This window comes from Pristiophorus japonicus, chromosome 5 (assembly GCF_044704955.1).
Source record: "Pristiophorus japonicus isolate sPriJap1 chromosome 5, sPriJap1.hap1, whole genome shotgun sequence".
Lineage (NCBI taxonomy): Eukaryota > Metazoa > Chordata > Chondrichthyes > Pristiophoridae > Pristiophorus > Pristiophorus japonicus.
The window spans coordinates 139,120,010-139,136,178 of NC_091981.1; the positions used below are offsets into that span (position 1 = coordinate 139,120,010).

The window sequence follows — 16,169 nt, forward strand, 5'->3', positions numbered from 1 at the left end:
GCAGGGGGCTGAATGGGAGCTCGTGGGGCATTCTAATACTGTGACAATTCACTGTGAAATGATGTTCACTGGCATTTGGTAGTCTTAGTCTTGCTGATGGAAGGTATCTCATCTTAATTCTTGACAGAAGCTCTACTAAACGACCCAACAGTCAGAGCAGCAGTCGCCTTCTATCCTGTTTGTAAGCCAGATATCTTGAACGTTCTGTACAACAAATGTGCTGGTTGCTCCTTTCCTGCTGCAACAGATTCCCACTGCTAGGCATCTGATGGACTCCGAGCAGTCTATACAAGGTATACAAAAAAAATCTAAGTGTTCCCTGCAAAAATATCTACTAGCCCCACTGTACCTAGCTTTTGTGAACAACTCTAAGCTGATGAAATCTAAAGACAGTTTTGACTCCTGTCAAATTACAAATTCAAGGCTTGTTACTTGTTTCTTCAGATCTCAAACTGGATTTAGATTATGAATGCAATGTCATTGTATTTTATATCAAGGGAGAACCTTGTGTTTTGTCTTGCTAGGCCGTTCATAAATTTTTGAAGCACTTTGGCATAAGGTCCTTTATACTTGCAAAATATAAACTATTATTGTGCACATTTTCTTTGGTGCCTGTTATAGTAACCCCCAAAGATTAATAGCTCCCAGTACGGTAAGCATATTTTAATTGCAGATTGAACCTCCCTTATCTGGCACCATTCCCGGCCACCAGGTGGCGCATGCGCAGAACTCCGACATAAACAAATTGAAGTCTTTCCTTGTTGCTGACTCCCGCAATCGCTGGCCTGACTCTGCGATCCACTACCCGCGCCCCTCCCCCACGATCTCTCTGCCGCACTCCCAGTCCCAGGCCAGCCAGCCCCAATATCTTCTTGCTCAGTACCTGTACCATCCAATTTAATGTGACCTCCCTTCGTCCGGCAAAATCCCTTATCCGGCACAGGCCAGGTCCCGAGGCTGCCGATAAGAGAGGTTCAACCTGTATTGCAGGTGGAACATTTGAATTTGAGATGTGTGTAGTATGAACAAGATTAATTTGTTGCTGAGCATAATCTACAAATTTCTTTTAAATTTGGATTAGATTGTCCGAGGAAATATTTGTGGATATTATATGCTTGAAAAAAATTCATTGCAATTGCATGTCCCACTTTTTTGTTTCTAGTCCTTTTGCGCACTTATCCAAAACGGCTGCTCGTATACTAACTTGCACCAAATACTGTTTTTCCCCCAACAACAATGGTTCCCTCTAATTTCTTTTTCAGTGCGTGCCCCCTTTAACTGGGTGCGCGGCCCATTCAAATTTTCGTGCATGCATGGTTTCTTCCCTGTAGAAGCCGGTGAACGGCCTGCACGGGACCTTCAGACCACTGCGCAGCTTAGTGGGAAAGTTGCCCAAAACCCATGTGCTCGCTGACCTACAGTGTCTCGCTTTTAAAATGCTCATCCTTGTTTTCAAATCCTTCCATGGTCTATGTCTCGCTCCTTCCTATCTCTGTAACTGCCTCCATCCCTACAACCCTCTGCATTCTCGCCGCTCCTCCAGTTCTGGCCTCTTGAGCAGCTTCGATTTTCAGCATTAGTGGCTGTGCTTTCAACTGCCTAGTCCCCAAGTTCCTTTCCTGAACCTCTCCATATCTTTATCTCTCTCCTTTTTAAGACGCTCCTTAAAACCTACCTTTTTGACCACTTGAGGTGCCTTGGGATGCTTTAATATGATAAAGGCGCTATAAAAATGCAAGTTTTTATTAAGCATCATTTTCTGCAAACTAACAAGTTATTGAACTTTTTCCACCGCATGTGAATTGAACAATAGTAATGCAAAAGCACCATGGATTGATTTCTTGTATGGTGAGCGACTGGATTTCTTTTGTAGCTTTTTTAAAATTAACAAAGTAGATTGTTTTCTGCATATTGTACCATGATCATATTTGCTTTCGGTTTCTCCTCCTTTAAAGGACACTTGACAGTTTTGTCTAGCTTTGCTGGCATAATTTTTTGTAGGTTGTGTCGAGATTTTTCTCTCCTTGTTTCAGAATTTTACATTATATACGGTCTGTGAAATTATTATAGATTTTTTTGTTAATTCCTGGTCTCAGATGGACAGACATCTGGTGTGCCCCCTAGTTTGAAAACCTGTGGATTGTGTAGACATTCCATTTCATTTATTGAAATGTGCTGCTACGGTATGTAGTTTGTTTTCACTCCAAGTATCCCATTCCCTTTATGTACTTTCATGTGTATCTTCAGTCCATCTGAATCTTGGCTAGAATCCTTGGCCTTGTTTAGTGCTATCAGCCCGTCAATAACTAACACTTGTGTCTCAGGAAATGATACCTCCTTATTGGAAAGATAGAACTCTGAGCACTGATGTAAATCATTTAGGAACCTTTTTCAGGGTCCGACCTTTTCCCTTACTTTTTTTTCATATGTTAATATTTCCAAACATTATTTTTGGGTTCTCCTGACCAGTTTTTTTTCTTACATTTGTTTTCTGATATACATCTAGACTTATTGTTTGCATCTGCAAACTTAATTTTCACCTTTTTAAAGTGCCTTGTGACATTTTCTGTGTTAAACATCCATGTTTTCCCTTTTATCTTGCATTACTTCAGTTGTCACATCAATTTTCCCATTCCTCTTGTATATTTCTTTGTCTGTGAAATATAGTTACTTTCTCTTATCTGTAATGAATTCTTGAAATTGCTCCATGTTTGTTTTCTTTTCTTTTCCTTTGACTCCACTGGTAGCATTCTTGTAGCGCTTTTGCCTTTTGAATCATTCATTAGGTTGTAGGTTTGTGGCCTACTCCAGTATTTCAGCACCAAATCTAGGCGAACATGCTAGGGCAGTGTTGAGAAACTTCTGCACTGTTGAAGGTGAAATGTTAAACCAAGCCCTGCCTGTCTGTTCGTGATTTGTGTGAACTTTAAAGATTCCATAATATTATTCAAGGAAAAGTAAGAAGCTCAGGTGATGTCTAGGCCAACATTTTTCAATCAGCCAATTCTCCAAATACAGGTTAACAAGTTATTCATCTCATTACCAATGGTGAGATAATTTTGCTGTATGCAAAGTGGCCGATGTGTTTTGAAGTGCAGTAATTTATGTAATCAGTGATTCACTGTATGCTAGGTGCTTTGAAACACTTCTGAAATATGATAAAGCACTGTATTTTTCCTTCTAATTTGTTCTAGTCCAAGTCTAATCCTCTAAATTTATCTCTGAATCTGTCCTCTCTTTCTTCACTCTGAACCTAACCTTAAACTCATTATGTTTTGATTGCTGTTTTTAAGGTGCCCATTAGTTGTAATCTCCTCTGCCCTCTTCATTATTGCGTAGTATCAGGTCTTGTTTTGGCCCTGTCTGTGTGGATTCCCAAACCATTTGAGACATGTGGTAGTCCAGTATCCTGTTCAGAAATACACTTTCACTCCTTTTTGCTTCCATTATGCGCCTTCCAGAATCCATAGTAAATTGACTGTAAAAATTACACTCAAAATTCCTGGTCTGTTTTTTTTTGATTTGATCCCATAGAAAACATAGAAACATAGAAAAAATGTGCAGGAGTAGGCCATTCTGCCCTTCGAGCTTGCGTCGCCATTCAATAAGATCATGGCTGATCATTCACCTTGGTACCCCTTTCCTGCTTTCTCTCCATATCCCCTGATCCCTTTAGTCGTAAGGGCCACATCTAACTCCCTTTTGAATATATCTAACGAACTGGCATCAACAACACTCTGCGGTAGGGAATTCCACAGGTTAACAACGCTGAGTGAAGAAGATTCTCCTCATCTCGGTCCTAAATGGTTTACCCCTTATCCTTAGACTGTGACTCCTGGTTCTGGACTTCCCCAACATCGGGAACATTCCTCCTGCATCTAACCTGTTCAGTCCCGTCAGAATTTTATATGTTTCTATGAGATCTCCTCTCATTCTTCTAAACTCCAGTGAATACAGACCCAGTCGATCCAGTCTCTCCTCATGTGTCAGTCCTGCCATCCTGGGAATCAGTCTGGTGAACCTTCGCTGCACTCCCTCAATAGCAAGAACGTCCTTCCTCAGATTAGGAAACCAAAACTGAACACAATATTCCAGGTGAAGCCTCACCAAGGTCCTGTACAAATGCAGTAAGACCTCTCTCTTCGTATACTCAAATTCCCTAGCTATGAAGGCCAATATGCCATTTGCCGCCTTCACCGCCTGCTGAACCCGCATGTCAATAGTATTTTTTTCTCCTATTAATGTTGTTTATCTCGATCCAGAACATATCAACTTCCTTTGCACCAGATCTGGATTTAACACACTCCTTCCCTGTCACACACACAGCCGCATTTTCTACCAGTCTATTTTATACCCCAGTGGAACAATTTATATCATTAAAACTGCAAGTACATTAAACAATTTGCATAATATGCAGCAAACTTTAGAACCCATAAATACCATTAAGCATGATTTAGGTTCTGAATGATGTGCATTTATAGACCCCAAGTTTCGACATGATTTGCTCCTGATTTTTAGGAGCAACTGGTGTAGAACGGAGTATCTTAGAAATCGGAATTCTCGCCATTAAGTTTGCTCCAGTTCTAGTCAGTTAGAACAGTTTCACTTTGGAACAGAATTTTTTTTTCAAAAGGGGGCGTGTCCGGCCACTTACGCCTGTTTTCAAAGTTTCGGCAGTAAAAACTTACTCCAAACTAACTTAGAATGGAGTAAGTGAAGATTTTTGTACGCTCAAAAAACCTTGTCTACACTTTAGAAAATCAGGCGTAGGGAATGTGGGGGGGGGCGGGGGTTTAAAGGGACGTTTACAAACATTAAACACTTCAGTTTTACAAATAAAGAGCCATTATCAATAATAAATGATAAATACATCAATAAATCAACCAATAAATCAATCAAAAAAAAATTAATAAATAAAACTTTTTCTACTTACCGACTGCAGCACCGGGAGCCCTCCAACAGCGTGCTGGGATGCCGCCCCCCCCCCCCCCCTCCCCCCCCCCCCCCGTGTGTCTGTGTCTCTATCTCTGTCTGTCTGTCTGTGTGTGTGTCTCTCATTCTGTGTTTCTGACAGCGAGGAGGGGGGGAGCAGAGGGATGGAGGGAGGGGGGGGGGGGGAGAAAGTAAGAAGGAGGGAGGTCAGGTCGGGGGAAGGGAGGTCAGGTCGGATCCAGTCCGGGGGCGGGGGAGCGGAGCGGGAGTCGGGTCCAGGGGCGGGGAGCGAGGGTCAGGTCCAGTCCAGATGGGGGGGGGCAGCGTGAGTCGGGTCCGGTCCGGGGGGGGGTGGGGGGTGGGGAAGCGGGAGTTGGGTCGGTGTCGGGTCCAGGAGTGGGGGGGAAGTGGGAGTCGGGTCGGGTCCGTGGGGGGTGGGGAAGCGGGAGTCGGGTCGGGAGGAAGCAGGAGCTGGGCGTGGGAGGAGCCTTATTCACGCAGCCCCAGTGAGGCCATTCGGCCAGGGCTAGGGGCTGCGTGCTTCGGCCCCTCCAACAGTTTTGGGCACCTGGAGCTACTGCACATGCGCGCGCGCGCGCGCACTGTAACGTGCATATGCAGAGGTCCCAGCACTGTTTACAGCACAGGGACCTGGCTCAGCCCCCTACTCGTGTTGCGCTGTGCCAAGGGCCAGAGGGCCGACAGGGAGCTGGAGAATCTGGAAGTTTTTTTTAGGTGCACTTTGTGGCGTGAAAAACGGGCGTCCAGGTCGGGACTGCGCCGTTCTAGGCGCGGCTCGAAACTTGGGCCCATAGTATCACTTTTTTATATTGGTTCTGTTTTAGTTCTAATTATGGATTCTAGTATCTGAATTGGCTCCTGGCAATTATGTTGCTAAATCTGACTTCAATTCCCTGTTTTTTTTTCATGGGATTTAGAGACAGGTTTAACACTGTACAAATGCTGGGAGTCACCTCTTCAATGCTATTCTCCCGAAGTAAAATTGCACCAGGTTTAGTTGTTGAAACCCTATTCTAATTCTGTGCAGTAGGACCTAATTATCTGGACCTCACACACAACTCTGGGACTTGAAGTTGTTTTATAAAAATACTGACATACTAAGGGTCACATTTGACTTAATTGTATAAAACACTTTTTTTGGTGGGGTGGGGGTAAAGAACGCGAGAGAGAGAGAGAGAGAGAGAGAGAGAGAGAGAGAGAGAGAGAGAGAGAGAGAGAGAGAGAGAGAGAGAGAGAGAGAGAGAGAGAGAGAGAGATAGATTATTGTTTCTGTTTTGGCAGAGCATTTGCTTCTCAATCTTTTTTGCATTTGCTCTTGAACGTGAGTCTCCGTAGGTGTACTGAGCTTCACCCCTTGTTTAGCATACATTAAATTGCATTTTTTTTGCCTCTAATGGTCAATTTGGAGGGTTTGCTTTGAGGTTCCACCACATTCCTCATCAGAGGACACTGCGATATCTTGCATTCTCAAAACAAAGCAAACAGAAGTCCCAATAGTGCAAATGGAATCTTTTGTAGCAAAGCAGATGTTGAAGTTTGCAGATGTAGAAGTTTTCATTTGTAGCATTTCAGTCCAGCCATTCATGTGGCTACACTGTCATTGGTTTGTTGCAGATTTGGGAGAATAGCATGTCTACAATTGATTGGTTCTCATAATGTAAAAGTACCTTTTTGTTTGTGTACCTCTTGGGAAGTTTAAGTTCCATATTCTTTTGAGGTACTGATAATTCTGGCTAGCTCTTTTGAAGACTAGTTTGAAAATGGTTGTGTTACTTTCTTACATATTCTGTAAAAATACAACAACAACTAGGGTGAGGGAGAGTAACTGTTCTACTAGGGACTGGGGCATCAAGGGTGGTGAGGGTGTGGTTGAGCAGATCTGTAGCTGCAGAAATGTTGTGAATGGAGGGCCAAAGGCTGGACAGTTGGAATTTTGTAAGTGCAGTTGTAAGAGAGTTGATAGAGTTTTTCTGTCCGGGAGCGGACACAGAAGGAAGTAGGGTTTGGAGTGGGGGTGGCGGGGGTGTGAGTGGAGAGCGATACGAGGAAGTGGTCAGAGATGGCCTTATCTAGGATTGATACAGTGGAAGTAGTAATGCTCGAGAAATGTCGATGGAGTGGCCATGAATATGGGTTGTGGAGTTTACATGTAGGGAAGGATTAAGGGAGGGTAGGAGGCCAGTGACCTCTGTGGAGAAAGCATGATTAATTGCGAGGAAGGTTGAAATCACAAAGGATGAGATGTTGCTTGGTGCGGAGGGAGGAAAGCAGTGAAGATATCTCGGTAATAAAATTTTTATGGTACTTGGGTAAGCGGTAGAGAACGAGAATTTTAAATGAGAAGTGAGAGGCGTGGAATAAGGTGAGAACTCCAAGGAACAAAGTGCTGGAATAGTAGGGGGATAGACCAAGGTGTGATTTGGTGATGAGAGCCACACCAGCACCATGGCAATCTGGGTGGGGCAAGTGGTGGAAGGTATAGCCAGGTGAGGATGTTTCATTTAAGGGTAAAGTGTCATCATCCCTCAGCCAAGTATCTGTCAGGACCGTGCTGGCAAGAGCCTTGCTCGCAAGTGAACGGACATTCTGGAGGGAGATGTGGGGAGGGTTGGTGATGGCTGACTCACTGCCAACGTCCACAAGGTCTGTTGAGATCCCACTTCTGACACCAAATGTTGATTCTGGATTCTTTTCCCTTCAATCTATTTCAGCGAATACACTGAGGCGAACACCAAAGAAGCTTATAACAAAGCAGTCTTTATTGTTAGTTTCACCGGCCGGGACTTATCAGAAAGAAGGAATGCTCTCCCTATAGAGCGCACCCACTTCCTACGGACAAGCCCCGTTACAATGTAGAGGCGCAACAGTTATACACTTTCAGTACGTAATACAATTGAAAGACATTCAATTCACCCTATCCTTTCTGATCCCTCCTTCCCTTTGTCCACTCATTAGCTGATACCTGGCCTTCCTTGCCCAATTAAATACGGGCAAGTGGTTACAGCAACTGTTTTTCACAAGGAGCTTTCTCACACATTGCTTGTAAATGTTACAATTTTACTGGCGTGACTAGCAACCAAGACTGTGAGAAAGTCAGTTAATGGTGCTGATGTTGTAATATTTGCAGTTTGACATTCTTATTTTCCATTATTTCTTTGTTCACTTCACTGTCTCTATTGCTTATACATTTCTTTGTTCACTTCACTGTCTCTATTGCTTATACATTTTCACATATTCACAATTTGGATAGGGAGGAGATTGGCAAGATTAGTCCCCAGTGGGCGTGAATTCCGGCTTCGATTCTCCACTGCTAACCGTCGTCTTAACCCCTCTCCACCCTTGCCTTCGACAACAAGTGTGAGGAGCTCATGGACTTCTTTGTATTTAAGATTGAGCCATCTGTTCGGCTGCCTCTGCCATTTCTTTTCCATCCCTCAGCCCACCGGGCCAAACTTCCTCTAAGGTTCACCCCCTCCGCCCTCCGTCCTCCGCCCTAGCCCTGAACATCTTTCTCCAGTTTCTTTCCGATCTCCCCTTATGACCTCTCTACACACATCTTGTCCATGTGACCCACTTCCTGCTCCCTTGACCCTATTCCCACCAAACTGCTGACCACACAACTTCCTTTTCTGACTCTCATGTTAGCTGGCATGATTAATGGTTCCCTCTCCTCGGGTACTGTCCCCCCTCTCACTCAAATCTGCTGTAATCAACCCTTGACCCCACCGTCCTTGCAAACTACCACCCTATCTCCAATCTCCCTTTCCTCTCAAGTTCTTTATCGTGTTGTCGCCTCCCAAATCTGTGCCCCTCTTTCCCGTAACTCCATGTTTGAATCCCTTCAATCAGGTTTCTGGCTCTGCCACAATGCAGAAACGGTTCTTATCAGAGTCACAAATGACATCCTTTGTGACTGTGAGGTCACCAACGATATAGGTAAAAAACGGGGCGAGGTCCTACGAGACGAATTTAGGGAGCTAGGAGTTAAATTTAAAAAGTAGGACCTCAAAAGTAGTAATCTCAGGATTGCTACCAGTGCCACGTGCTAATCAGAGTAGGAATTGCAGGATAGCTCAGATGAATATGTGGCTTGAGCAGTGGTGCAGAAGGGAGGGATTCAAATTCCTGGGGCATTGGAACCTGTTCTGGGGGAGGTGGGACCAGTACAAACCGGACGATCTGCACCTGGGCAGGACCGGAACCAATGTCCGAGGGGAGAGTGTTTGCTAGTGCTGTTTGGGAGGAGTTAAACTACTATGGCAGGGGGATGGGAACCTATGCAGGGAGACAGAGGGAAACAAAATGGAGACAGAAGCAAAAGATAGAAAGGAGAAAAGTAAAAGTGGAGGGCAGAGAAACCCAAGGCAAAAAACAAAAAGGGCCACTTTTCAGCAAAATTCTAAAGGGTTAAAGTGTGTTAAAAAGACAAATCTGAAGTCTCTGTGCCTCAATGCGAGGAGTATTCGTAATAAGGTGGACGCATTAACTGCGCAGATAGCAGTTAATGGATACGATGTGATTGGCATCACGGAGACATGGCTCCAGGGTGACCAAGGCTGGGAACTCAACATCCAAGGGTATTCAGCATTTAGGAAGGATAGACAGAAAGGAAAAGGAGGCAGGGTGGCGTTGCTGGTTAAAGAGGAAATTAATGCAATTGTAAGGAAGGACATTACGGTATGGGTGGAGCTACAGAATACCAAAGGGCAGAAAACGCTTGTGGGAGTTGTGCATAGGCCACCAAATAGTAGTAGTGAGGTTGGGGTCAGCATCAAACAAGAAATAAGAGATGTGTGCAATAAAGGTACAGCAGTAATCATGGGCGACTTTAATCGACATACTGATTGGGCTAACCTAACTGGTAGCAATGCGGTGGAGGAGGATTTCCTGGAGTGTATTAGGGACGGTTTTCCAGACCAATATGTTGAGGAACCAACCAGACATCTGGCCATCCTAGACTGGGTGATGTGTAATGAGAAGGGACTAATTAACAATCTTGTTGTGTGAGGACCCTTGGGGAAGAGTGACCATAATATGGTAGAATTCTTTATTAAGATGGAGAGTGACAAAGTTAATTCAGAAACTAGGATCCTGAACTTAAGGAAAAGTAACTTTGACGGTATGAGGTGCAAATTGGCTAAATTTGACTGGCAAATGATACTTAAAGGGTTGACTGTGGATAGGCAATGGCAAACCTTTTAAGATCATATGGACGAACCTCAACAATTGTACATCTCTGTCTGGAGTAAAAATAAAACGGGGAAGGTGGCTCAACCGTGACTAACAAGGGAAATTAAGGATGGTGATAAATCCAAGGAAGAGGCATACAAATTAGCCAGAAAAAGCAGCAAACCAGAGGACTGGGAGAAATTTAGGATTCGGCAGAGGAGGACAAAGAGAGTAATTAAGAGGGGCAAAATAGAGTACGAGAGGAAGCTTGCCGGAAACACAAAAAATGACTGCAACAGCTTCTATAGGTATGTGAAGAGAAAAAGTGAAGACAAAAGTAGGATTTGTTGCAGTCGGATTCGGGTGAATTTATAATGGGGAACAAAGAAATGGCAGACCAATTGAACAAGTATTTTGGTTCTGTCTTCATGAATGAAGACCCAAATAACCTTCCGGATGTGCTAGGGGACCGAGGCTCTAGTGAGCAGGAGGAACTGAAGGATAGCCTTATTAGGTGGGAAATTGAGTTAGGGGAATTGAAGGCTGATAAATCCCCAGGGCCTGATAGTCTACATCCCAGAGTACTTAAGGAAGTGGCCCTAGAAATAGTGGATGCATTGGTGATCATTTTCCAGCAGTCTATTGACTCTGGATCAGTTCCTATGGACTGGAGTGTAGCTAATGTAACACCACTTTTTAAAAAAGGAGGGAGAGAGAAAATGGGTAATTATCGACTGGTTAGCCTGACATCAGTAGTGAGGAAAATGTTGGAATCAATCATTAAGGATGAAATAGCAGTGCATTTAGAAAGCAGTGATAGGATGGGTCCAAGTCAGCATGGATTTATGAAAGGGAAATCATGCTTGACAAATCTTCTGTAATTTTTTGAGGATGTAACTAGTAGAGTGGACAAGGGAGAACCAGTGGATGTGGTATATTTGGACTTTCAAAAGGCTTTTGACAAGGTCCCACACAAGAGATTGGTGTGCAAAATTAAAGCACATGGTATTGGGGATAATGTACTGACGTGGATAGAGAACTGGCTGGCAGACAGGAAGCAGAGAGTCGGGATAAACGGGTCCTTTTCAGAATGGCTGGCAATGACTAGTGGAATGCCGCAGGGCTCGGTGCTGGGACCCCAGCTCTTTACGATATATATTAATGATTTAAATGGAATTAAGTGTAATATCTCCAAGTTTGCAGATGACACTAAGCTGGGTGGCGGTGTGAGCTGTGAGGAGGACGCTAAGAGGCTGCAGGGTGACTTGGATAGGTTAGGCAAATGAGCAAATACATGGCAGATGCAGTATAATGTGGATAAATTATACTTTGGGGGCAAAAACACGAAGGCAGAATATTATCTGAATGGCGGCAGATTAGGAAAAGGGGAGGTGCAGCGGGGCCTGGGTGTCATGGTTCATCAGTCCTTGAAAGTTGGCATGCAGGTACAGCAGACGGTGAAGAAGGCAAATGGTATGTTGGCCTTCATAGCACGGGGATTTGAGTATAGGAGCAGGGAAGTTACTGCAGTTGTACAGGGCCTTGGTGAGGCCCCACCTGGAATATTGTGTTCAGTTTTGGTCTCCTAATAAACATAGAAACATAGAAAATAGGTGCAGGAGTAGGCCATTCGGCCCTTCTAACCTGCACCGCCATTCAATGAGTTCATGGCTGAACATGCAACTTCAGTACTCCATTCCTGCTTTCTCGCCATACCCCTTGTTCCCCCTAGTAGTAAGGACTACATCTAACTCCTTTTTGAATATATTTAGTGAATTGGCCTCAACTTTCTGTGGTAGAGAATTCCACAGGTTCACCACTCTGGGTGAAGAAGTTTCTCCTCATCTCGGTACTAAATGGCTTACCCCTTATCCTTAGACTGTGACCCCTAGTTCTGGACTTCCCCAACATTGGGAACATTCTTCCTGCATCCAACCTGTCTAAACCCATCAGAATTTTAAACGTTTCTATGAGGTCCCCTCTCATTCTTCTGAACTCCAGTGAATACAAGCCCAGTTGATCCAGTCTTTCTTGATAGGTCAGTCCCGCCATCCCGGGAATCAGTCTGGTGAATCTTCGCTGCACTCCCTCAATAGCAAGAATGTCCTTCCTCAAGTTAGGAGACCAAAACTGTACACAATACTCCAGGTGTGGCCTCACCAAGGCCCTGTACAACTGTAGCAACACCTCCCTGCCCCTGTACTCAAATCCCCTCGCTATGAAGGCCAACATGCCATTTGCTTTCTTAACCGCCTGCTGTACCTGCATGCCAACCTTCAATGACTGATGTACCATGACAGCCAGGTGTCGTTGCACCTCCCCTTTTCCTAATCTGTCACCATTCAGATAATAGTCTGTCTCTGTTTTTACCACCAAAGTGGATAACCTCACATTTATCCACATTATACTTCATCTGCCATGCATTTACCCACTCACCTAACCTATCCAAGTCGCTCTGCAGCCTCATAGCATCCTCCTCGCAGCTCACACTGCCACCCAACTTAGTGTCATCTGCAAATTTGGAGATACTACATTTAATCCCCTCGTCTAAATCATTAATTTACAGTGTAAACAGCTGGGGCCCCAGCACAGAACCTTGCGGTACCCCACTAGTCACCGCCTGCCATTCTGAAAAGTACCCATTTGCTCCTACTCTTTGCTTCCTGTCTGCCAACCAGTTCTCAATCCGTGTCAGCACACTACCCCCAATCCCATGTGCTTTAACTTTGCACATTAATCTCTTGTGTGGGACCTTGTCGAAAGCCTTCTGAAAGTCCAAATACACCACATCAACTGGTTCTCCCTTGTCCACTCTACTGGAAACATCCTCAAAAAATTCAGAAAATTTGTCAAGCATGATTTCCCTTTCACAAATCCATGCTGACTTGGACCTATCATGTCACCTCTTTCCAAATGCACTGCTATGACATCCTTAATAATTGATTCCATCATTTTACCCACTACTGATGTCAGGCTGACCGGTCCATAATTCCCTGTTTTCTCTCTCTCCCTCTTTTTAAAAAGTGGGGTTACGTTGGCTACGCTCCACTCGATAGGAACTGATCCAGAGTCAATGGAATGTTGGAAAATGACTGTCAATGCATCTGCTATTTCCAAGGCCACCTCCTTAAGTACTCTGGGATGCAGTCCATCAGGTTCTGGGGATTTATCGGCCTTCAATCTCATCAATTTCCCCAACACAATTTCCTGACTGACAAGGATTTCCTTCAGTTCCTCCTCCTTACTGGACCCTCTGACCCCTTTTATATCCGGAAGGTTGTTAGTGTCCTCCTTAGTGAATACCGAACCAAAGTACTTGTTCAGTTGTTAGTGTCCTCCTTAGTGAATACCGAACCAAAGTACTTGTTCAATTGGTCTGCCATTTCTTTGTTCCCCGTTATGACTTCCCCTGATTCTGACTGCAGGGGACCTACGTTTGTCTTTACTAACCGTTTTCTCTTTACATATCGATAGAAACTTTTGCAATCCGTCTTAATGTTCCCTGCAAGCTTCTTCTCGTACTCCATTTTCCCTGCCCTAATCAAACCCTTTGTCTTCCTCTGCTGAGTTCTAAATTTCTCCCAGTCTCTGGGTTTGCTGCTATTTCTGGCCAATTTGTATGCCACTTCCTTGGCTTTAATACTATCCCTGATTTCCCTTGATAGCCACGGTTGAGCCACCTTCCCTTTTTTATTTTTACGCCAGACAGGAATGTACAATTGTTGTCGTTCATCCATGTGGTCTCTAAATATCTGCCATTGCCCATTCACAGTCAACCCCTTCAGTATCATTCGCCAATCTATCCTAGCCAATTCACGCCTCATACCTTCAAAGTTAGCCGCCTTTAAGTTCTGGACCATGGTCTCTGAATTAACTGTTTCATTCTCCATCCTAATGCAGAATTCCACCATATTATGGTCATTCTTCCCCAAGGGGCCTCGCACAACGAGATTGCTAATTAATCCTCTCTCTCCTTACACAACACCCAGTCTAAGATGGCCTCCTCCCTAGTTGGTTCCTCGACATATTGGTCTAGAAAACCATCCCTTATGCACTCCAGGAAATCCTCCTCCACCGTATTGCTTCCAGTTTGGTTAGCCCAATCTATGTGCATATTAAAGTCACCCATTATAACTGCTGCACCCTTATTGCATGCACCCCTAATTTCCTGTTTGCCCTCCCCAACATCACTACTACTGTTTTGGAGGTCTGTACACAACTCCCACTAATGTTTTTTGCCCTTTGGTGTTCTGCAGCTCTACCCATATAGATTCCACATCATCCAAGCTAATGTCCTTCCTAACTATTGCATTAATCTCCTCTCTAACCAGCAATGCTACCCCACCTCCTTTTCCTTTTATTCTATCCTTCCTGAATGTTGAATACCCCTGGATGTTGAGTTCCCAGCCCTGATCATCCTGGAGCCACGTCTCCATAATCCCATCACATCATATTTGTTCACATCTATTTGCACAGTTAATTCATCCACCTTATTACGGATACTCCTTGCATTAAGACACAAAGCCTTCAGGCTTGTTTTTTTAACACCCTTTGTCCTTTTAGAATTTTGCTGTACAGTGGCCCTTTTTGTTCTTTGCCTTGGGTTTCTCTGCCCTCCACTTTTCCTCATCTCCTTTCTGTCTTTTGTTTTTGTCTCCTTTTTGTTTCCCTCTGTCTCCCTGCATTGGTTCCCATCCCCCTGCCATATCAGTTTAACTCCTCCCCAACAGCACTAGCAAACACTCCCCCTAGGACATTGGTTCCAGTCCTGCCCAGGTGCAGACCGTCCGGTTTGAGGAAGGACATTCTTGCTATTGAGGGAGTGCAGCGAAGGTTTACCAGACTGATTCCAGGGATGGCTGGACTGACATATGAGGAGAGACTGGATCAAGTGGGCCTTTACACTGGAGTTTTGAAGGATGAGAGGGGATCTCATAGAAACGTATAAGATTCTGACGGGACTGGACAGGTTAGATGCGGACAGAATGTTCCTGATGTTGGGGATGTCCAGAACCAGGGGACACAGTCTTAGGATAAGGGGCAGGCCATTTAGTACTGAGATGAGGAGAAATTTCTTCACGCAGAGTTGTTAACCTGTGGAATTCCCTGCCGCAGAGAGTTGTTAATGCCTGTTCATTGGATATATTCAAGAGGGAGTTAGATATGGCCCTTACGGCTAAAGGGATCAAGGGGTATGGAGAGAAAGCAGGAAAGTGGTAATGAAGGAATGATCAGCCATGATCTTATTGAATCGTGGTGCAGGCTCGTAGCGTCGAATGGCCTACTCCTGCACCTATTTTCTATGTTTCTATGTGACAAAGGTAAACTCTCCCACCTTTCCTTCTTGACTTGTCTGTAACCTTTGACATGGTTGACAACTCCATCCTTCTCCAAAGCCTCCACCATCGTCCAGTTGGGTGGGACTGCATTCGCCTGATTCCATTCTTGCCTCTCTAATCGTAGCCAGAGAATCACTTGCAATAGCTTTTCTTCTCGCTTCTGCATCATTACCTCTCGTGTCCCCCAAGGATCTATCTGTGACCCCCTCCAATTTCTCATCTACATGCTGCTTCTTGGCGACATCATCCGAAAACACAGTGTAAGTTTCCACATGTACGCAGACGACATGCAGCTCTACCTCACCACCATTTCTCTTGACCCCTCCAGTTCTGGATGAGCAGAAATTTTGTTCAATTGAATATTAAGACCAAAGCCATTGTTTTTGGTCCCCGCCACAAACTCGGTTCCCTACCAAATGACTCCATCCCTCTCCTTAACATCTGTCTGAGGCTGAACCAGACTGTTCGCAACCTTGGTGTCATACTTGACTCTGAAATGAGCAACCAACCACACATCCGCGGCATAACTAAAACCACCTATTGTCACCTGTCTCTTTCTACCTCCATAACCTCACCTGTCTCTGCCCTTGCCTCAGCTCATTCCGCTACTTAAACCCACATCCATTTACCTCTGGACTTGACCATTCCAACGCATTCCTGGCTGGCCTCCTATGTTCTGCTCTACATAAACTTGAGGTCATCCGAAAC

General features: G+C 44.6%; 1 protein-coding gene across 6 annotated transcripts in view; it reads left to right on the top strand.

Moving 5' to 3' along the window:
* The window catches only part of snx13 (sorting nexin 13), a 267,161-nt gene that overhangs the window by 33,961 nt on the left and 217,031 nt on the right, over positions 1 to 16,169 (top strand). For 3 of the 6 annotated variants that reach the window (XM_070880995.1, XM_070880997.1, XM_070881000.1), the window contains exon 1: positions 249 to 293. The exons of the other annotated variants lie outside the window; for them this stretch is intronic. In XM_070880995.1, coding sequence (XP_070737096.1) covers positions 269 to 293 — 25 coding nt within the window. In that variant the 5' untranslated portion in view covers positions 249 to 268. Of the gene's footprint in view, positions 1 to 248; positions 294 to 16,169 lie in introns of those variants that run through there. 6 annotated transcript variants of the gene reach the window in all.